This window comes from Zootoca vivipara, chromosome 14 (genome assembly GCF_965207765.1).
Source record: "Zootoca vivipara chromosome 14, rZooViv2.hap1.1, whole genome shotgun sequence".
In the NCBI taxonomy this organism is placed as follows: domain Eukaryota; kingdom Metazoa; phylum Chordata; class Lepidosauria; order Squamata; family Lacertidae; genus Zootoca; species Zootoca vivipara.
In genome coordinates, this window is record NC_142597.1 from 11,014,506 (window position 1) to 11,037,285 (window position 22,780).

Genomic DNA, 22,780 nt, shown 5'->3' on the forward strand with positions numbered 1-22,780 from the left:
AGAACCAGGTTACAAACCAGCACCCTCTAGTGGCAGCTACACTGGTACTGCACCTATAAAACCTTCCCTCTCAACAGCACCTTCGCTCCCGTTTACATACTAGGCCGAAGCCTTTACAGACTAGGCCGAATGGAGGTACTGACTCACCTGGGTGGGGGTTGGGGGGAGGAGGGGACGGGATAGGTCAGGACACGGTGGGACCAGTCACAGGGATGAGCTGGGGGTGGGGGGAGAAGGGGGCGTGATACATCATGGGTCAGGACAGTGGGGGGAATCACAGGGATAAGCTGGGGTGGGGGGAGGGGGCAGGATACGTCATGGATCGGCACAGGGTGGGTGAAATCACAGGGATGAGCCACAGCAACGCATGGCAGGGCCAGCTAGTTACAAATAAATTTGCTGCTGGAGATGCTCAGCAGACCCTCTTTGTAGCGCTGTGTTTGTCTCTTCCACCCTCTCACCCACACAGGCAGGGGCTGAACTGTCAGCTGTTTTTGACGCCCCCTTCCTACTGCGATGCCAGCAAGGCGCAGGATGACTCAGCTCACGTACCCTCCCTGCAGCTGCTGGGGCTTCCTATTTGCACTTTTGTCTCTGCGGTGCTCCAGCCATACTGTGCAAGTGTCTGACGAAGCTGATAGGAGAGGGGAAGCTGGCTTGTTTGTTCCACAAGCACCTGGACAGCTCTAAAAGGCCCTCTTCTTGCAGAGAAGGCTCACACCCCCTGTGGTTCAGCATCCTGGCACCAGCAGTCAGCTAGGTTGGGCCCTGGCCAAGGGAAGGAGCCCTCACCAGCCCAGCTATGCTGGCTGCCATTCACTGCCCTCCCAACCAGGCTCCTGGATGTTTTTTTAAAAAAATAAATAAGGTTTTTCTTGGTGGCAGACCAAGACCCTAGTTAAAAGGGGAAGGGGATGGACTGATAGGGGGCAGTATGGGGGACAGACAAAGTGGCCAGCTTGTATCCCTTTTCTCGCGAGGAAGCCTATTCAGCATAAGGGAATTTCCCTTTAAAAAAAGGGAGAACTTGACAGCTATGCTTGAGCATGTGCAGAGTGCTTTCATCTCACACCATCATCCCTCCATATATGCAGAGCTTCAGATCAGAAGAGAGAAGTTTCAGCCCAATGCGAATCCATGTCTGCTTTTTCTTTCCCTCCCCCCCCTTTTTTTAAGGGAGGGCCGGGGAATAGGCATTGGAGAGCGACGGGCGGGGAGAAATGCAGGACAATGCGGTGAAGGGGCATCCTGGTCTCTGAGGCCGGGTGAAACAGAAACCCACACGGTCCTCCGCTCGTATCTTCCCCTGCAAACTCTTGCAGAACGCAAAGAAAGGCGCGAGCGAGAGGCTCCTCCACTGATGGGCGGCGACTGCGCGCGCCGGGGAGAGAGCCGGCTTTGGAGAAAGGCGTGCCGCGCTCATCCACACGAACACGCGTCAGCAGCAGCAGCAGCAGCAGGAGGTACACGCGGAGAACTTGGCGGAAGGGTAAACGCACGAGGCACAAGGGAGCGGAGGAGGACGAAGGCCGTGTGGGGTTTCTTCTTCACCATGTCCCTCTGCTCCCGGGACAAGCTGGACTGGAATCATCTCTCTCGAAAGGAAAGCGGAGTGACACCGCTTAGGCAAGATTCGGGAGCGGAGGGAGGTAGAGCTGTAAACGGGCAGCCGGCCGCCGCGCCCCCTCGCCGCCTCGGAACACCTACGCCTCGGCTTTTTCTTTAGTGGGGTGTGAGCGTTTCTGCCTCTCCCCTTCTCCATCCCATGAAGATGAACGTGTGAGTGCTTCAATAACACGAATAATTCATTCCAAGGGGCTTGTCTTTTGTGCTACTGGGGACCGTAGGAGCCAACGGCTGGGGCCAAGGGGTCTTAGACCCCCCCCCATAAAATATTTGAGGGGTCCAGCCCCCCACCCCAAAGTTGATGGGCATTGCCATTCAAATGATGTGCATGCACCGTGTCATGTGATCGATTATGGGGGGGTGATGCTTACCTGCCCCCCTCCTAAATATTTTATTCAAGTTGGCACCCCTGTTGGAAACTGAGGTAGCATCTTTTGAGGTGTATGAGAGAAACTCACCTGGGTTTGTGTGATGTATCCAAACCCACCAGGCAGAGGACATGGAAGGAGTGGCCTTTTAACCGCAGGACCAGCAGCTGAAGTGGGAGCACTGGTGGAGTCAGGGTTATTCATCACAACTGGTCACATCCAGTTCCAAGAACTTGCAGGTGATTTTCTCCACTGTCACCATTGTCAAGACTTTTTGGGAATGCGGTAATGTGGATTTGAGGTTGAAGAAGGGCCCCCTAACCCTGTTTTAGTTGTAACCCTAACCAAGGGGAGACTCTCTGCTGCCCACTGAGCCCCGGGCACGAAATCAGGCAGGAAATCTCCAGGTACAGGATTGCGGGAGTGGGGTGGGGTTTGGATGATGTCTTTGGGTCCTCAAACCTGTGGTTATACCTGTAAGACAGGAGCCTGTAGTAGAAGCAACTACTGAGTGGACAAACCAGTCTGTATTGTTAAGCATCCTATTTACATGTCTAAATAGTTGGTCAAGAATAGATGCGTTGTCATAGAAATACATAACTAGTGAGTGATGCTTTTTTAGAAGGAGGGGATAAGCCTCCCCCACCTACATGGTTGGGTACCAGGTCATCCTAGGGGTTGGAGCTCAATAGACCAGGGGCCTGTGTGGTGTAATCTCACCTAGAGCGGAAAAGACACAGAGGTTGACCTTGCACTCTGTGCTGAAACCAAAGCTATGGTTTTTGGCGGGGGGTTCCTGAAAACCTAGTGGGGCAGCGAGATCTGATGCTCTGAACCCTTCCATCTTATGCTCACATTGTGTGTTTGTATATGTGTGTAAATTAAACCATATATCGAAAAGACACCACAGTCTCCTGTGACTTTCATTCCAAGGGAAACTTAACACAAGGTAATTGTTGGCACCCTTGTAGTCTCTCATTGTTTGGATATAGGGCTGCCCGGGACACTCCTTTATCTAGAGCAGAGTTTGGTGACTAAAGCTAGCAGTGGCTACTGGCTATTATGTTTATGCCCTAACTCCACTGTTGAAGTCAGTATACCTCTGAATGCCAGTTGTTGAGATTTGCAAGCAGGGAGAATACTGTTATGCTCTGAGCTGCTTCACATTAGCAGCTGGTTGACAGGATGCTGGACTAAATGGGCCTTTAGCCTGATACAACGGAGTTCTTCTTATGTTGTGGATGTTGAACTCAAGCTCCCATCAGCCCCAGCCAAAATGGAAAATGTTCATGGATTATGGCAGGCATGTCCAACAGGTAGATCGTGATCTACTGGTAGATCACTGGACGTCTGTGGTAGATCACTGGTAGATCACTGGCTCCACCCAAAGCAGTTCAGCAACTTTGGCTCCCTCTACATCTTTGTCCTGAAGCCCCCAAAACAGGGCTTTCCTTCCTTTTTTTAAAAAAAAAGCTCAACTTTGACCCGAACCCCCCAAAACATGGATGGCTTTCCTTCCTAAAAAAGCTCAACAACCTCGACCTGAACCCCCCCCAAAAGGGGTAGATCACTGCCAGTTTTTAACTCTGTGAGTAGATCACAGTCTCTTGGAAGTTGGCCACCCCTGGATTATGGGAACTGTGGTCCGCCAACACCTGGAGGGTAAAACAGATTTTCTATTCCTGATCTAGATTGCACTAAGGAACCATAAGAGTTTGTTAGCTGAGTCATGCGATAATATATCCTCCAATAATGATGGTGATGATGATGATGATGATAATGATAATTAATAATTTATTATTTATACCCTGCCCATCTGGCTGGGTTTCCCCATGTTATGTGCTTTTCATTACCTCTAATGAATGGACAGTTTTTGGCTGTTGACTTTGGTAGCTGGCTGTTATTTTAATGTAAGTGGGAAGGACATACATAGCTCAGTGGTAGAGTATCAACCCTGTTCAATCCCTGACTTCTCCAGGAAGTAATGGGAATATCCCAACTGAAACTCCGGAGAGCTGTTGCCTGTCAGTGTAAATGAATCATTGGTCTGGCTTGGTATAAGGCAACTCCCTGTGTTCCTATGTTCTTGATTTGTCTTCTAGGATGTCCAAGAGGCAACTGGAACATTCCCTATTTAGAGTGCTCTAGATGGCACAGCACCCGAGACAAGACAAGAAGAACCATGTGTACAATGGAGCCCAGCTGCTGAGTTCATCCTGGGTTTGATCCATATGATACTCTCCTGCCAAAAGATGAACAACAGTCTTTCAGGGTTTAACCCTGTACACACCAGCATCAAATCATAGAGCTTCTACCGAGGAAGGAGGCTGGCATTGTTTCAGTTTGGGCTTGGAGACACAGAGTTGGCATTCATCTCCAGCACAGAGGCCTTCTGCTCCTTTGAATGGCCATGCTGGATTTACCTTGCTCACCAGGACAGCTCCATCCCTTGCCCAGGGCCCATCATGGCACTTTTGCTGGACAGAGTCTGCAACTTCTCTCCTGGCCTCAACATATCACCTGGTCTTCTTAATCCATGGATACTAAACCACTCTCAAAGGGATTGCGAGCTGGAACCAGGCTGTAGTGAGGACACGCTGGCTGCTGGCAGCAGCTTCCTGGGCCCAGCTGTCCGCTTTGTGCTGCCCACCATTTATGCCCTTATCTGTGCTTCCGGTGTTCTGGCCAATGGGCTGGTGATTTCGATCGTGCTGGGCTGCAAGCAGAAGGTAGTGTCCGACATCTACATTTTGAACCTGGCGGTAGCTGACTTACTCTTCTTGCTTGGTATGCCGTTTGTCATCCACCAACTTCTGCAGGAGCAAGGCTGGGTCTTTGGAGACTTTCTGTGCTGGGCTGCGACCACCATCGACCTCAACAACCAGTTCAGTAGCGTGGGCATCGTCACTCTGCTGTGTGTAGACAGGTAGGAGCCAAGGGAGAAGAGCAGGATGAACATGGGATGCTAAAATTCAGAAGTGACTCAGAAGGACCATAGGTCAGTGGCAGAGCGCTTGCTTTGCAAACTGAAAGTCCCAGGTTCAGTTCCTGGCATTTCCAGTGAGAAGGAAGCAACAATCTGGTGCTTTCCAGATATTTTGGACTACAGCTCCCATCAACCCCACCCAGGATAGCTACGCTGGCTGGGGCTGATGGGAGTTGTGGTCCAAAACATCTGGAAAGCACCAGGTTGACAAAGGCTGCAGTAGGTGATGGTAAATATGTTTGCCTGAAATCCTGGAAAGTCATTCAGTGACACTGGGCCCCTTTGCAGTTGTCACTTGATGTCAGGTGACCAACAGGTGGGTGGTTTGATGAGGCCCTAAGCTACTGAAGGTCATGGGGCCCTTTATATGTCCAGCTGTCCTTTGTCAAGAACAAATTGTTGCTGTTTTTTGTGTTGAATATATGCTACATGGTAATTTATGAACCCAATAGGTATCCAAAGCCATTTGCACATAACAAAATAAGTATTTTATCAAAGTAATTGTTGAACTGAAATACAATTAAGAAGAAGTATATTAATAGTGAAATACAATTTTTTCCCTTTGTTTTTTGGGGGCGCCCCAAGAAAGTGGGGCCCTAAGCTATAGCTTGTTTAGCTTATACTGTATGTAAATCCGGCACTGCTTGTATACATTGCAAAGGAGCATAGGTCAACTAATTGCATATTGGGACAAAGAAACACTAACCACTCCCTCTTTGAAGAAGGTAGCAGTTGTTCAAATCTGAAAGCAGCTTTTCTGTTTTCATAGCGGCAGGATACTACTCATTAGGGCTGAAATAGACTCATATATTTTTCCCACTCAAGAGAGCTCCATCCATATATTCCTTTTGGAATGTATGGTCTGCACTCTTGAGAGTCCAGTCTCTTTAAGCCAAGTCCTGCCAAGTTTCCTTACTGTATTCTGTTTCTTACAGTATCCAGTCAGTGGCTGGAGTGCCATGCTTGATCTGGAAGTAACCTGCTGTTTGTTGTTGTTTAGTCGTGTCCGACTCTTCGTGACCCCATGGACCAGAGCACGCCAGGCACTCCTGTCTTCCACTGCCTCCCACAGTTTGGTCAAACTCATGTTCGTAGCTTTGACAACACTGTCCAACCATCTCATCCTCTAACTTGCTGTTTAGGCCTGATTTATGGGAAAGTTATGACATAGACAGTAAAGTGGAATAAATTATTGCTCGTATTAACTGTCATTTGGAGAAATCATTTATATTTGCAGATGTTCTTGCCCTCTTAAATTATATCCCTGTGGTGTAGAGGCTAACAGATGGATCCTGCAGGGACAAAACACTTACCACCCAGTAGTGTGAAGTCCTCGCTGCCTTTTCTACATTTGAACACATGGCTTATTAACGTCAATCTCATTTATTTGTGCATATTAAGCTATAGGTTTAAGTTAGGATCGATGGGATAGTCTTAATGTCAGCTGGCAAGGTTTGTCTTCCCTTCTGTTATATTTGCAGAAAAAAGAACAGCCGCTCTATTTCCCATCCGATTCTTCCGTTGCAAATGGCAGTCCCAGCAACAATTTTTTACACAGCACATCCTTCCCGCAATAATCACGGACAATGAGTTACCATGGTCACTGTGCACGTTTATTGCGGATATTTGGACATACGCCTCGTCTCCTTTGTGGAATGTGCCGCCCTGTGTCTCCTGTATCCCTGACGCCAGTGCATTTCTCTCCCCAGGTACGTGGCAGTTGTGTGCTCATCCACCATCGGCCAGAAACGGACCCTGCGGTGCACAATTCTGATCAATGCTGGTGTGTGGGCTGGGAGCTTAATTCTGACCACGCCTGCGATGCTCTACGCCCGGGTGCACTGGGACAACAAGACTGAGATCTGCCTCCTTGACTTACCAGGTCCCCACAGTGTATACTGGTATACCCTGTACCAGTCATTGCTGGCCTTCCTGATCCCCTTGCTGGTGATCACTGTACTGTATTCGTTGACTCTGCAGCACCTCTTCCGTGCCATGCGCCGGGTGCGTCGGAAGCCATCCGCCCGCAGCCGGAAGGTGACCCGCATGGCCCTCACAATTATGGCTGCCTTCTTTGTCTGTTGGACTCCGTACCACGTACTGCAGTTGGTCAACCTCAATGCCATGCCCTCTGCCACCTTTTTCTACCTGTACCAGGCTACTATTTGCCTCAGCTACGCCCACAGCTGTGTCAGCCCCATCCTTGTCATTTTCTGCACCGAGTTCTTCCGCGAGAGGATGGCCCAGTCCAGGTGGGGACGAGGAACAGGAGGGGATGTAGTGGAGGGAAAGGGCTAATTCAGTAGAGGGTGACTTCCTATTGTGAGAAGTGATGTAAAAATTGGGGTTTAGCTTTTTGCTGCCCAACTCCCCATGGGTCTCCAAGTCCCCTAGGTCCATGATCGGCCAGAGAAGAATGGATGGAGGCAGGATCCAGTGGAAAGCAAGGCACGCAGGGGCGTAGCCAGGATCAAAACTAGGGGGGGGCAAGCCATGGTCGTTCAGGGGCGGGGCCAAGGCACGGGAGGGGAGGGGCCACGAAGTGGGAATGTGGGCGGGGCTACAGGGCCAGTGGGCCCAATGACATTGTGGCGGCGGCGGCAGCGACATTGTGGCAGGGCGGGCGAGGGCGAGGCAAGGCATGGTCGCAGTCACGACAGCTCCGAGGCATTGCTGCATATCAGCATATTTCAACCATGTCTTGGGTTCAAGCCCCACCTTAGGAAAAAATTCCTGAATTGCAGGGGGTTGGACTAGATGACCCTTGTGGTCCCTTCCGACTACAATTCTATGATTCTATTGATATATTACCATAGCATATGCATCATTCTGCTTTCTTGAACTGTCCTACTCCTAGGCATAGCAGCCAACTCCTAGAGGCCTAGGTGCCTCTCCCCTCCCCCCCCAATTACTGGTAAATACCGTATTTGAAAGAGTCACCCCCCCATGTTGATGGGCTTTCTATGTGGGACTTATCTGCCCCCCCCCAGTATTTTATTAAGGATGGAAGAGGGAGGGAAGGAAGGAAGAAATAGAGAGAGGGATAACTCATATTTTTGGGTGCCTCTGGGTGACGCTGTGATGCTGGAACTCTGCAGCAAGAGGAGTCTTGTAAGCAGCTTTCTCTCTGCTTGATTTACAGCAGGCACGTCCAACAGGTAGATCACTGGATGTCTGTGGTAGATCACTGGTAGGTCACTGGCACCCCTAAAAAAAGCTCACCCAAAATTTTCCTCCTCCCTAAAAATAGTTGAACTATGACCTGAAGCCCTAAACAAAAATGGGCCTCCCTCTCTCCTAAAGGAAGCTCAACAAGTTTGACCTAACCCCCAAAAAACAGGGCTTCCCTTCCTTAAAAAAACTCAACAGCTTTGACCTGAACCCCCCCAAAAGGGGGGTAGATCACTCCCAGTTTTTAACTCTGTGAGTAGATCAGAGTCTCTTGGGAGGTGGCCACCCCTGATTTACAGTATACTCTTAATGTGATTCCTGAATGCTCATTAACAACTCCCACTCAAGAACAATAGGGTGAATTGGTCAGCTATCGAAACTTGCCTGGGGATATCTGCTCCATTGTCTTAACTGCTTAACTATTGGTAGCCACTTTGCTTTATTTATTTGATGTGTTTTTGTTACAGCTGTGTGCCCCCCCCCAGCAAGCGGAGACTCAGCTGCTCTTGCTAAAGCAAAGCCCTTTCCACTTCAGTTTTTGGAGGGGAAAAGTGCTGGTTATGGTCTGTAAAATACATTAATTTTTTGCTTCTAGGGGGGGCAGCTGCCCCCTCCTGCCCCCCTGCCTACGCCCATGCAAGACAGAGATTTATTTTTCTGTTACAACAGAGTTCCCTTCCCTCCTTCCAAGGAGAGAGAGACCCTGAACAAAAATGTGCAGGAACCTTTAAAGACTTTTGACATTGCCCAGCCCCCTTACCAAAAGACCAACCCAAAATGGTCATTCATATATCATAGGAGGTGGTCTGCAGCAGAAATCCTGCCTGCCAAGATGCCTGATAATGGTCGCTGATTGCATTACCTGGGCAGCCTGGCCATTCTTTTGTGATGGTTAATACTTTAGTTCCTGAAGCCAGGTCACAGGCTCACCCTATTCATACGTAAATACGCCCTTAAGACAAGATTTGTAAGCAAAAAGACAATGGGAAGGCTTTCCCCATTTGCCTCCTTGACTGCAGAGGAATATTTGAGGTCAAAAAGGCTTCAGGATTGCTCTCCTGTACTCAGGGGCGTAGCAAGGGTGGGGCGATAGGAGAGGTTCGCCCTGGTTTCCACTCTGGAGGGGGGGTGACAGTCGGCGCTCCACCCCGCAACTCCCAAGCCGAGCCCCTCCAGCCTCCCAGTAAAAAGCCCGCTTCGGGAGGCTGGAGGCTCGGCTTGGGAATCGGGGGGCGCCGACTGTCACCCCCCCTCCAGCTCCAGGGTGGCACCCGCCCACCGTGCCGAGCGAGGCTTTCTACTGGGAGGCTGGAGGTTCCGTTTTGAAGTCGCTTGGGGGGAGCGCGATCCCCCTCTACGTAGTGCGCATACGTAGCTTCGTTACGTAGCGACGCACGCGTAGCTTCATTACGTAGCGACGCATGCGTGCTACGAGCGACGCTTCCCTGGTGCACGGCAATTTGCCGCCCCGGGTGACACAGCGGCTTCCTCCACCACTGCCTGCACTGTTTCAGGAACATGGCTTATATATTTAGATATGTGTGCATTAATGAATATATATTTGAGACCTTAAAATTCTTCTAACAGAAGGATGCTGCAAGCTTTATTATAAGGGTGAAGCAGGGATGAGGAATCTCAGTGCAGCTCAGGACCTCTCTACAGGCCAAGGTACCTCTCCCCATGGCACACCCCTCACCAGTCCTGCTTTGCACTCCCCTGGAGTGCTTTTGCCTGGCCTGGAATGTCTCCTTGAACTCTGACACTGCTTCTTGACTTGTGAGGAAGGAGGATAAAGAGGGGTGTATGAATGGAAATGAGCCCAAGGTAAGATATTGTTATCATCATCATTGTCAACACCATAATAATAATGATTTGTATACCGCCCTATAACGGTAGATCTCAGGGCAGTTCACGGCATAAAATTACAATTAAAAAACCCCCAAAACACATTGTAAAAATAAGAACAGAAACAGACCAATAATTCCCCCTACCAAACACATTTCAAAGCTCATCGGATGTCAGTCAGCTAAAGGCCTGGCTGAAGAGGAACGTTTTTGCCTGGCACCTGGAAGGTATATAAAGAAGACGCCAGCCAAACCTCCCTGAGGAGAGCATTCCACAAATGGGGAGCCACTGCAGAAAAGGCCCGTTCTTGTGTTGCCACCCTCCGGACCTCTTGTGGAGAGGAGGCACACAAAGACGAGCCTCAGAGGATGACCTCAGTGTCCAGGTAGGTTCATATGGAAAGGGGCGGTCCTTGAGGCATTGCAGCCATTTTGTTGCTCTCTGTCCATTCTCGCCTCTGCCCTACCTCCCATTGGCCTGTGGCCCTTGGGAAACTGCCCAGCAGGGAATGTGGCCCTCAGGTTGGAAAATGTTCCACACTCCTGTGGAGAGTAACCTGGACATAAGGTCCAATGAACACAACAGCATACAGTGGTGCCTTGCTAGACGAATTTAATTCGTTCCATGGGTCTTTTCTTATAATGAAAAATTCGTCTAGCGAATCCCATAGGAATGCATTGAATTTTTTTCCCATAGGAACACATTAATTGAATTTCAATGCATTCCTATGGGAAACCGTGATTCGCTAGATGAATTTTTCGTAAAATGAATTTGTCTAGCGAGGCAACCTCCGCTAGAAAAAAACCTTTCGTTAAGCGGAATTTTCGTTAAGCAGGGCATTCGTTAAGTGAGGCACCACTGCATTCTCCCGAGTCAAAACACACAGGATTGCATTATGCATATCACTTATTAAATAGATAATGCTTGAGAGATTATCTCTTTTTCTTTTTACAGGTATTGCAGTTTCTTCACCAGGTGGAGGGCAATACGAGAAAGCCATTCCTTATCTAAACCAGAAATGACAGCAACAGTGTACAGTCCAGAAGCAAGCCATGCTGCGTCTCCATCCATCGCCTGCCCTCCATTTGCAATAGAGATGCCTTTGTGCTCTGTAACAGAGACCACCAGATTCAGTGTAGTCGTCAATGGACACGAGGAACCTAGTGGGTTTTGAGGACCCTCTTTGATTTGGTTTAGATCTCCGCTTGAAACATTGGCACACCCTGAAGTTCTGGAAGAGGATTAAGGTGGTGATGAGGGAGAGATGCAGACTTGAAGCCTCCTAGTGCTGGAGGGCTGTTGTAAGACCACGGCAGCAAGTGGGAAAACTGTTAGTGACGACGACTAATAAGACAAAGGACATTGAGCGAATTAAATGAAACAATAATTCACTTTGTCTGGAAGTCAATGTGCCTGTTCTGTTTCAGTCTACAAGAACAAACTAATTGTCCTGTAAATATCATTTGTCATGATATCTGTCCTCTAATCTATTGACTGCTCTTGCCAGGGTGCTCTCTTGAACAAAAGAGAAATCTATCAAGTTGATGGAACTTCTATACGATGGACACATTAGACCAGAGCACTTAAAAGTGCTTAATTATCAATCTTACCTGTTGGTTGGCCATGTTGAACCAACCTGATCCTAAAATCAAGTTCATCCCAACACAATTCCTTCTGTTACCTTAGTAGTTCTCACGTGGTCAGAGTCTGAAATCTGGATGTGCTATGTGAACTGCTTTCTCATTCACTGGTGCTAGGTTTGCAAACAAAATGGTAAACAGATAAGGGTCTTTATTCAATCCATACACAGAGCAGACCTTTTGCAATTAATGGCCATTACTAACTTAGGCTGATTAATTGCAATGGATCTACTCTGAGTCAAACTCAGTTGGATACAACCCCAAGATACCCTGCATCTTACATTCCAGCGGCACGTTAACAACTAGTGCCTGGGGATGCTTTCCCCCTCTTTTCTCCCCATTCTTTCCCCCTTGTGTGTCATGTCTTTTAAACTGTAAGTTTGCAGACGTCCTTTCTCCATCTAAATCCTTCCCCTTAGCTTCTGTTAGGACTAATCTACACTGGTGACTTATAACGTTAATAATGCATTATAAAAATGTGACACCAGAGGACGCTGTAGAGCAGTGATCTGTCACCGATGGGAAATTGCATTGTGATGAATATTTTTCTATTTGCAGATGATTAAAAAAGAATAAGTGTGTGTGTGTGTGGGGGGGTGTATTTTAAAAACTGTTGCAGGTCCATTATACCACTTCAGGGGGAAAGAACAGTCATGTATTCCAAACGGTGTCTGAAATGGTTTGAACACAAGCCATGATGATGATGATGATAACGATAATAATAACATTACAAACAGGAAACTGGAACTTATGTTCACATGTGGTGAGGGTGTAAATATGTACAATTTTTTGGGCAAAGGGTGTTTAACTCAGAAATCACTGAGTTAAAGCTGATCGAAAGTCCAGAGGTAGCATTTTTTTTATTGACAGCTGCACGAGTTATTATAGCTAGGAAGTGGAAGGGGCAAGGTGAATATAAAATGGAAGAATGGTATAAAGAGGTGTGGGATATAGCTAAGATGGGGAATATCCAGTAGAAATGATTTTGAGGAGATACGGAAGGTGTTTGTAGAATTTGTACTGTTAAAATGGAAAGGGGTCAAACCATTGCAAGAGGTGTTGCAATTTTTGGAGGTTGGACAGTTACAATGGAATAGTCTTGAGGGTGGGGCTGCACATTTTTATACTTATTTATTTATGATTATTACTTTGTCAAAATATTTTTTTTAAAAAAAGAAACAACAATAATGCAACCTGACACATCTGCTCAGAAGCAAGCCACCCAGCGGAGCTTACTCCCAGGAAAATGGGGAATATGCAGGAGAAATGATTTTGAGGAGATACGGAAGGTGTTTGCAGAATTTGTACTGTTAAAAAGGAAAGGGGGTCAAACCATCGCAAGAGGTGTTGACATTTTGGGAGCCGGGATAGTTACAATGCAATGGTCTCGGGGATGGGGTGCACGTTTTTATTCTTATTTATTTATGATTACCTCACACCCGTCTGCTCAGAAGCAAGCCACCCAACGGGGCTTACTCCCAGGTAAATGGGCCTAGCCCAATAAACTTGCTTCCATTACTTTTGCCCTAAACGCGGAGATTAAGTAGTAAATTCCTCCACAAAGCCGTCGAAGACGCTCGCCCGTTTTAAATGCCCAAGCGGAACCTTCCGGCTCCGCCGCGCCGGAAAACTGTTCGGGGAGGGGACGGACCCATTTCCGCGACGGACCGGAAGCGCCCGCTCCGATCACGTCACCGGGTTGGCCCATCGAGTGAGGGTTGCCGTGACAGCGGCGGACTCTCGTTGCTTGAAGCGGGAGGCTGGTCGCTCGCTCGCTCGCTTGGCCGGCCTCGCCGTGTCCTCCGGTGTCTTTCGACCAGGCCTCTCCTCCCGCCTCAGGTGGCTTCATGGAGCGGGCCGCCGCTATGACGGACATGTACGACCAGGCGCTGCTGGGCATCTTGCAGCATGTGGGGAACGTCCAGGAGTTCCTGAACATCCTCTTCGGCTTCTTGTACCGAAAGACCGACTTCTACCGGCTCCTGGTGCAGCCGGCCGACCGGCTCGGCTTCCCTCCGGGGGTGGCCAAGTGCATGGCGCTACGGGTGAGTCCGAGAGGCTGAGGTTCCTCGCCCATCTCCCTGCCCCTCGCTCAAAATGAAGATTTATTTATTTTTATTTATCTTTCATACGAATTCTTATTTACGGTATCCGTTTCCGGAAGGTTTAACTCTCTCTGCCAGCAAAACAAAACAACAACAAAGCAGCGCAGAAGACTGTAAAGATGTATTCTGGAATAATAATAATAATAATAATAATAATAATAATAATAATTTATACCACGCCCATCTGGCTGGGTTTCCCCACCCACTCTGGGCAGCTCCCAACAGAATATTAAAAACACGATAAAACACCAAACATCAAAAACTTCCCTAAACAGGGCAGCCTTCAGATGTCTTATAAAAGTCAAATAGTTGTTTATTTCCTTGACTTATTTCTGTGGCTTTTGTAGGTGGAAGGAAAGGTTTAGTCCACGAAGACTTATGCTATGGAGTTTCTTGTGGTGGGTTCTATGGGAGCGGATTGTTTTCTGTCCATATACAGTTAAAGGAATTATAGGGTGTTTCTTGAACAGTTACAAGGTAGGTTTGCCTTTCAAAACAAAACAAAAATGTGTTCAAAGTCACTTGGAGACAAGTGACGCCTAATAAAAAATAACAAATCAGACCATTTTTAAAGCGCTGCAGTAGCTGATCTGTTGTTTATACATATATTTGTTACTCTGTGAGATGTTCCGACTCTGGGGTTGTGGCGCTCATCTGTCGTCATTGGCTGAGGGAGCCGGCGTACAGCTTCCAGGTCATGTGCCCAGCATGACAAAGCTGCTTCTGGCGAACCAGAGCAGCACACGGAAACACTGTTTACCTTCCCCGATGTAGCTATTTATCTACTTGCACTTTGACGTGCTTTCGAACTGCTAGGTTGGCAGGAGCTGGGACCAAGCAACGGGAGCTCACTCCGTCACGGGGATTCGAACCGCCGACCTTCTGATCGGCAAGCCTTAGGCTCTGTGGTTTAACCACAGCGCCACCCACGTCTCCTCCTAAATTGAAAAGGTGCTCTCTTAATTTCATCTCTCTCTCTGTTTCACTCTTGTCACACCCACCCCTCCACCCACCCCTTTACTTTTAAAAGAGGGGGAAAGATCCCAGTGGAAGGCAGTGGGACAGAAGTCTAGCATTAACTAGCTGTTTTTCCTTCACTGACCCTTCCTTAGATCTCATTACTGCTGTCATGTAGCTGTTTTCCAGGCTTGTTCTGCTTCCTAGAATTCCAGTTTTCCTTGTATAAAATCTGGTGAAAATGCAGCAGGCTTTGGCTTTTTCACTGCACACTACAGGTTGCAATTTGATACTGGACTATGGTTCTGCCCACATCTTACCCATGTATCTTTTTTACATGCATTTGTTAATGCTGTCTCAGACAGAAGTCTGGCCTTCAGATTGATACCCACTTCAGCCTATTCTTGGAACAGTCTATTCTTGGAACAGTTGACTGTTCTAGAATGGCTATTGAATTATTTTTGTCAGCTGCTTTATAAAAACAGCATCAGAAGCATGAATAGATTAAACACTTAGATCCAAGTGTGTTTGTAAAATAACTGACCCTGTGTGTGTGTGTGTGTGTGTGTGGCTATGAGAAGGGTGGAGATGTTTTTGTTCAATGTCTGGTTCGGACAGGGGTGGGAGTTAATGCATGGCAATTAGGGAGGAAGAGGAGCCTGCTACAAGTGGAGTGCTGCATATTTATTTTGCCTTGCCCTCATCCCTGTGGCAGTTTAGATGACCCTTGTTATTCTCTTAAAATCTGCATTTTATCTTCTCTATGAAGGACTATATGAGGGATGCGGGTGGCGCTGTGGGTTAAACCACAGAGCCTAGGGCTTGCCAATCAGAAGGTTAGCAGTTTGAATCGCTGCGATGGGGTGAGCTCCCATTGCTCGGTCCGTGCTCCTGCCCACCTAGCAGTTCGAAAGCACGTCAAAGTGCAAGTAGATAAATAGGTACCGCTACAGTGGGAAGGTAAACAGCGTTTCCGTGTGCTGCTCTGGTTCGCCAGAAGTGGCTTAGTCATGCTGGCCACATGACCTGGAAGCTGTACGCCGGCTCCCTCTGCCAATAACACGAGATGAGTGCCGCAACCCCAGGGTCGGTCACGACTGGACCTAATGGTCAGGGGTCCCTTTACCTTTACCTTTATGAAGGACTTTCCCAGCTTAGAAATGAGGTGGGCTGCTAGAGGAGGGACAGAGTGCTATGTCCTTTTTCCTGTAACCTGATCACTTAAGTGGACTCAGTTAACTCCTTGTTGTCTATAGTGACCAGGCAGGTGGTTGCGTACAAGGCTATGAGAAAAGATGTCGCAGGTACATGTCATTATGTTTTAATTTGTAGGCACAGCTAAACAGGTCTGTTTCACCAAACACACACAACAAATACTGTTGTGGCATTTTAAATATACTACTTGTATTTTTTTATCTATGGCCCTGATTTTTTGTGGAAACCCTGCAGCAGGAGTGGAAAACCTTTAGTCCACAAGCCTAATTGGTCCCCACCAGGCCTTCTTATTTGGTCTGCAAGGCCATTTTGGCCAAGCTATGCCCACCTCCCCAATGCCTGAGGTAAGGTGTGGGATAGGTAGCAAGCAGAAAGGGGCTTTGCAGGCACTGTTGATGAACCTGCAAGGGGTTCTGCAAGACCCAAGTATCATCTGTTGGGTCTTGTGGGGAGCTTTGCAAGGGGCTTCAGAAGACCTGACAAATAGCTGGTTGTTCGACCTTTAAAGGCTTTTCACAATATAGTGCTTTGCAAGGCCCTCAACAAGGCTTTCAGGTCCCTTGCAGAGTGCTTGACAAAAGGTTTGGCAAGGTTGTCGGATATTCTGAAGAAAAGTGTGGGCTCAAAGAAAGGTCACGTGCCACCACTGTGGTGCCAGGTGAGTGCCAGTGAAGGGTGGGTTCCCCCCCCTTTTTCTTTTCTTTTTTCTATTACTGTACGTTTTATTGTAATTCATATTTGGTGTTAGCCGCTCTGAGCCCGGCCCTGGCCGGGGAGGGCGGGGTATAAATAAAAATGTATTATGATGATGATGAAGATGATCTGGTCTGCTGACCGTGTCCAGTCCCCCACCACTGCCCTACAGCATGTCACTAGAAGTGTATGTTTAGTACAGTTCTTCTTTCTGCATAATTTCCCATTCTCTAATGATAATTAATACCGTGGGTTGATTGTCCTTTCAAAGCTTCAGCACTTGTTTTGTTAGAAATATACAGTGGTGCCTCGCTAGACAAATTTATTTCGTTCCACGAGTCTTTTCTTATAACGAAAAATTCGTCTAGCGAATCCCATAGGAATGCATTGATTTTTTTTTTGGATTTTTTTTTTGCCCATAGGAACGCATTAATTGAATTTCAATGCATTCCTATGGGAAACCGCGATTCGCTAGATGAATTTTTCATAAAACGAATTCGTCTAGTGAGGCAACCTCCGCTAGAAAAAACCTTTCGTTAAGCAGAAATTTCGTTAAGCAGGGCATTTGTTAAGCAAGGCACCACTGTAAATGGCTTTGTTTCTGTAGGTCATCCACGAAGCAGTCTGTTTCAAGGAGCAGTTCTGTCACTCCTCTGAAAAAAAACAACACCCTTTCCATCCGTTCTCTTATGGTTATCTATAGGTTAATTGTTGGGTTGTTGCTTTGTTTGCTGTATCACTTTCAGGCTTTCAAAAACTTTGAACACCTGGCCCGCCAAGATGATGACAGAAGACAGCAAGAACTTCAGGAAAAAGTGAAGAAAAGAGAGGAGGACATGGCAAGTGCAGGAGAGAGAGTGAAGGTGGTGCCAGCTGTAGCTGAGGAGGTTGAGATCAGTGCAGCAGCGGGTGATGACTCTGTATCAGAGGGTGGAAAGGCTACAGAGTCACAGGAGCCCGTGGCAGTGGAGGAGAAAGTAGATGCACAAGCCGCCAATGCAGCCGTGGAGCCACCGGTGGCTGTTGCTGCCCCCTTAGAAAGTCAGCCAGCAGAGCTGCCCAGGTGAGTGACTGCTATGATGCTTTGACCTCGTTGAACCTTTTGCTGAAGAGAAATGAACTGACAATGTATCTATAATATGGCTTAGCCTGTAGGCTTGGGACAGGTTCATTTTTCTCAAGAGGGCCACTAGAGAAACACGTTTATTTGTGAGCACGGGGCCTCGGTCCTATTTCAGTGGATGAATCTATGCAGCAGTTGGATATATACAAAATGTGTTAACAGTTAGGCCTTCATGTGGCTGTTTCTCGCATGGTAGCATCAGCCGTGGGCCTGGTAACTATTGCGTGGAAGAAACAGGAGCATTGTCTGTGCAACAGAATGCGATGGTAAACTGCAGAGGTGGTGGAATACATGGCATTGCTCCATTCCTGAGTTGCAGAAGTTCTTCAGTGCCTCAGGTGGAGTTCTTTCCCATCACCTGGTACCTGGTACTTTTAAAAAATGGAGAAGCCAAGACTGATCTTGAGACCATCTGCAAGGAAAGCATGTTCTCTACTATTGACCTATGGCCCCTTTTCACTTTTGAATGAAGGTGCAAGATTTGTGCTTTTGAATGCTCTCCCACATCAAACTCACTACTGTATAGGTAGAAAACCAGTAGAGCTGACAAAGGGCTGTGCTGGAATCTCCCTCCTTGATGTACTAGATTTCTTTTATCAAGGCAGGTTTTTTTTCTGTAGGAGTAAACATCTAAAATATTTTTCACTGGGATTCTATAAAGTGGCGTGGCCTGTTCTCTTGTATGTGTAGATTAGGCTTAAACAAGAGGCCGCCACACAGTACAGTATATAAATCTTGGTGAGAATACTCTCTGGAATTTATTTGATGTACACTTGCCAAACTAGTTATATCACCACAAGAAGTATACTGGCCTTTAGGGAGAAACCTTGCCTAATTTGTAAGTATTGGGGAAACTCCTGTCTATTATGTGCTTGATGTGTGTATTTTATGCTCTTCTTGCTGCTCTTCATTGTTGGTGAAACCCCAAAGCTGAACATTTATTTTTCAATAGAATTTCTAGCTTTTCCAGGGATAACTTAAAGTTTGCGTTGCTGACTGATTCTTACCGTAAATATCTCCACTCGTCTCTTAACACCCATGCCTAGTTCCTGTCACTTACATTATGTTTCTTTGAGTTTCTGCTAATATAAAGATGGGTCTAGGAAGATGCTTTCAATGTTTAAAGACTAATCACCTTGGAAATAGTACTTCAGAGTGGAACTAAGGCAAATTATGCATTTTTACTCTGGAAGCAAAGCAGTGTTTAACATAGTGATGATAAATGTGAGCTACGGTAAGAGCTGGTCTCTAGATCTTGCCTTGGCCATTGGCTTCATCTTGGGAAAACCACTGTTCTATTTGAAATATGATCAACCAACCTTATAGGCTTTTTGAAGGTGTGAAATGTGCTATATATGAATCATGGCTGCTCATTTGGGTAGCAGTGCTGTCCCTTTGATCTGCCTTTAGCCCGCCCAAACATCACGATCTGGCGATACACTGCAATGTTGAAATGAGCTGCATTGCCCCCAGCCTGCGATTTGTGGGGTGAAACTGCTGCAGCTCTCACTACAGGAGCTGAGGGGCTTTCACTCCAGAGCCTTGGGGGCAGGGACAATGCAGCTTGTTTGCACTGCTCAGCTGGGGGGTGGGATGTCTTCCAGGCAGCTGCGCGCCCCTGAACAGAGAAGTGTAAAGGAGCCACCTCCCCACCTCTGGCTCATGCAAGCTGGAGGAGAGGTGGGGGGGGGCTCCATTACACTGCATAGGCAGCCGAGCTAGGAACAAGCTACATCGGCTGAGGCTGCAGCTTGTTTGTCCCTCACACACACGGTGCTGATGGTAGAGAGACTTGGCAGCGGTGGTTTCACCTGCAATACAAGGTGCAGCAGCCATCAAGGTCTGGCCCTCATACCTATCCTGGGTATTGATACATCGTCCAGGCCTTGTATTCAGTAAGGTTATATTACTGAATCAGTACACTAATAACAGAAGATTCCCTAAACATACAGCTTTTGGTCAATAATGTCTTCATCTTGTTTAGCTACCGGTAATACGCAGGTGTTTGCTGCTGAAAAGTTCAAGAATTGTGTGCAGAGACGTTTCATCCAACTTTTCTTGCAGAACTGCTGTAGTTGGTATAAGTTTGCCACTGGGTGGTGTTGGCATCCACTAAATGGATAACATAGACTCCAAAGCATATTGAAGAATATGTGAGGTCTCTGAAGTTTCCCTCCAGACAAAATTTGCTGCTGAGAGCCTATGATGTTCATTTCTAGCAACAAATGGATGGAAATTGAAATTCTGCAATAGTATTTCCAACTTTCTTTACATGAAGACAACATAGGTCATTCAGCTTACTAGTTTTCCCAAGTCTCATCACCCAGAAGTTGAAACATGTCTCTAATATACCATCTTGCAAACTGTGAATAAGATGAACATTATTAGTCTTCATCTGGTAGGTAGATGAGGTGTGCTTATATCTCTGCTGCTTATTTTGTCCAAAAAGTCAGTATATTCATTCTTGAGGTCTCAGGAATATGGTGTTTTCTTCAAATGTGGGATATGTTTAGATGGTAGAAAGAAAATAATAAGTAGTAATGTGTTTGAGGGAGCAGTAATATGTGGAGGTGCTGTCAGGAACTGGCGTGGGGGAGGAACAATATAATGTAGGAACATTCCAGCCATCTCCCCAATGTGTTGATGAGCCATGCCTTGCTTTTGGCACGGGGCACATGTTCCATAAATATTGCAGAGTAAACACAACAGAGTGAGGCAGAGGTGTGTGCACTAAGCTACTTTATTGCTAAGAATTAAGCAGAACAAAAGAAAGCATGTCTCCTCTCGCTGAGAGAAGTCCGAGGAAGAAAAAACACAACAACAAATGGAAACAAATGGAACACAGGATACAGCAATATCCGCTCCCGTGATTCTCAACAGTCTTAGCTGGAATGTGTAAACACAGTCTTGTGACTGCACAGTGGGAGGAATAGAAACCTAACAGGTGCATCATTTATTCCTGCATTGCAGGCAGTTCTACAATTCTATGATTCTACTGTTTATATGCGTATGAGTGGTGGTTGCTCCTGGGCTGAAGGTTGAATGCCCAAATTTCTCCCATTTTTCTAACAGTTAACCAAAACAATCCCCATGTACTTTCTAGCCTTTTCTGTACAAATCAAGTTCTAGGACAAAAAAATGCATTCAGTGAAAACTGAATTAGTTTGTTAGTTGAAATGCCTTAATTACTGCCACTTTCAGTACTTGTGAAGGAATGTCTTTCCAGGACAAATCAAAGATACAGGTAGAGTATAAGAGCAGCTGGCTAAAAGCCTTTGGACTTTTGTTACATCTTACACAAATGTGCACATCCCCTGTGCAAGATGGTCATTCTTAAGAGGGTGGGTTTGTATGCTTTTCTAGAACTTAGAAGCACAGAAGTGGTGGTAAATGTGTGTGCCATATCACTTGACTGGGAGAAAACCATAGGTCACTTGGTAGAGCACATGCTTTGGATGCAAAAGAACCCATGTTCGAACCCTGGCATCTCAAGATAGGAATGGAAGAGACTTCTGTTTGAAATGCTGAAAATCTGCCAGTCAGTCTAGACAATACTGATCTAGATAGACTTGGCACAGATAGAATCTAAAATTTAAGACCTTTTGTGTTCACCTGTGATTCTTCCTCCTGGAAGATGGCAAGAATGAAACATGAATCTAATCTCAAAGTAGATTTTTCTCATGCAATATGCCAACAAAGTAATCATAACTTGGCAGCTATATAGAGGCTTCCCATTATCACAAGACACATACAATGTAGTCTTTCCTCCTCATTCCTTCTGGTCTTAGATTTAGATGCAGTACATCACAAGTAGTATTGAGTAGTATTGCAACAAATGCTTAATGGAAGGAGATGGGATATCATTTTTCTGATGCTCTTGCCAAAGCCTATATTGGCTTGGCTTCTATCTCTAAAAGATCCTATATAGGACATGTTGCCATCTGATCTCCATGTCTCCAACTTCAGAAAGATCAGAATAAAGACTGCCTGTTTTATTGCCATCTGGGGAGTGTGAGGCTGTGAATTGCAACACTCTTTGTGCCCAGACATTTCCATCTGCTTTGACAAGCAGCTCTCTCCATCGTTCTCGATGTCTGAACTCAGCTCCTTCTTTATTTTGAGTGCTGCCTTCTCACTTGGCCCGCTTTTAGATTTTACTCTGCATACATTTGCTTCACAGTATTTAAAATAGTGTCACATGTGCCACAGATCAGTCAGCCTCCTGAGTTCTGTTTACATTGTTTGACTCCTGATTCTCATTTGCGCCTTTGTTTTTATGTAGAAGGCTGAACACTCTTGGTTGCCTTGTTTTTCTGTTGGCACAGCAGATGCTTTGGAAGTCAGACCCCTTTCTTAGTAATTTGTCTTGGTGTGGGGTGGCCTGAGTGGAAGGCGCTTAAAGTGAAGTTGGCACTTCCAAGGCATTGAAAGAAAAAGAAGTTTTTTTAAAAAAATCACAAGCACAACTTCTGACTGATAATTGTCTGAGCAAGAGGATCCAAGAGGATCCACATAAATTAGTCTTTTCTTCACCCCATTTATGAAACCAGGGTCTAAGTTACATCTCTCTAAGACCAGGAAGTTGGTTCATGTTGGAATGTCCCTACACCTTGGCTGCCTCCAGGCCAGCCTTCTTCAGCCTGGTGCCTCCCAGATGTTGTTGGATTCCAGTTCCCATCAGCCCTAGTATGGACAATGGTCAGGTATGATGAGGGAAGTGGTCATAAGATGTGGTGGGCACCAGGCTGAGAGCATCTGCTTCTCTCTTATTTTAGCCTCCCACAGGATTGGAAAATGCTTTAATCATTGGCTAGGCTGAGGGAGTTTAACCAACGAAGGTGAAAATTGACACACTGACCCAACAAAGGAGAACACTAATCTCCCCCAAACAGAAGACTACATCCCTCCCTCCCTCCCTCCCTCCCTCCCTCCCTCCCTCCCTCCCTCCCTCCCTCCCTCCCTCCCTCCCTCCCTTCCTTCCTTCCTTCTTCCCTCCCTCCCTTTCTTTCTTTTTGCTAATATATACCTTTGTTTGTGTACATGACATGTGA

At 46.8% G+C, this 22,780-nt stretch overlaps 2 protein-coding genes across 9 annotated transcripts in view; both read left to right on the top strand.

Moving 5' to 3' along the window:
• Window positions 1-1,197: 1,197 nt before the first annotated feature.
• On the top strand, window positions 1,198-12,217 carry LOC118096816 (melanin-concentrating hormone receptor 1-like). 8 transcript variants are annotated; one of them, XM_060268400.2, is made up of 6 exons: window positions 1,199-1,779; window positions 2,117-2,233; window positions 4,097-4,920; window positions 6,690-7,232; window positions 8,123-8,170; window positions 10,951-12,217. In XM_060268400.2, exons 3-6 carry the CDS (start codon window positions 4,460-4,462, stop codon window positions 11,168-11,170), a joined length of 1,272 nt encoding a protein of 423 aa, XP_060124383.1. In that variant the 5' UTR covers window positions 1,199-1,779; window positions 2,117-2,233; window positions 4,097-4,459; the 3' UTR covers window positions 11,171-12,217. The 8 variants fall into 8 exon arrangements, 6 of the variants coding, with proteins under 6 accessions (XP_060124383.1, XP_060124382.1, XP_088514080.1 ...); XR_015947073.1 differs by lacking the exons at window positions 2,117-2,233; window positions 8,123-8,170 and adding an exon at window positions 8,619-9,975 and having other exon boundaries at window positions 1,198-1,779; XR_015947072.1 differs by lacking the exons at window positions 2,117-2,233; window positions 8,123-8,170 and adding an exon at window positions 8,619-8,714 and having other exon boundaries at window positions 1,198-1,779.
• Window positions 12,218-13,370: 1,153 nt separating this feature from the next.
• Window positions 13,371-22,780, top strand: part of NUDCD3 (NudC domain containing 3) — a 59,701-nt gene continuing 50,291 nt past the window's right edge. The window contains exons 1-2 of the mRNA XM_035139301.3: window positions 13,371-13,681; window positions 17,353-17,669. Of these exons, the coding sequence (XP_034995192.1) occupies window positions 13,484-13,681; window positions 17,353-17,669 (515 nt within the window). The 5' untranslated portion in view covers window positions 13,371-13,483. The remainder of the gene's footprint in view (window positions 13,682-17,352; window positions 17,670-22,780) is intronic.

Bases quoted from the DNA above. Each gene is read 5' to 3' on its own strand.
- LOC118096816 (XM_060268400.2), top strand. From the start codon at position 4,460: ATGGCACTTTTGCTGGACAGAGTCTGCAACTTCTCTCCTGGCCTCAAC. The intron at 4,921-6,689 runs GTAGGAGCCAAG...TTCTCTCCCCAG, and splicing joins ACTCTGCTGTGTGTAGACAG to GTACGTGGCAGTTGTGTGCT. The intron at 8,171-10,950 runs GTAGGTCACTGG...TTCTTTTTACAG, and splicing joins ATGTCTGTGGTAGATCACTG to GTATTGCAGTTTCTTCACCA.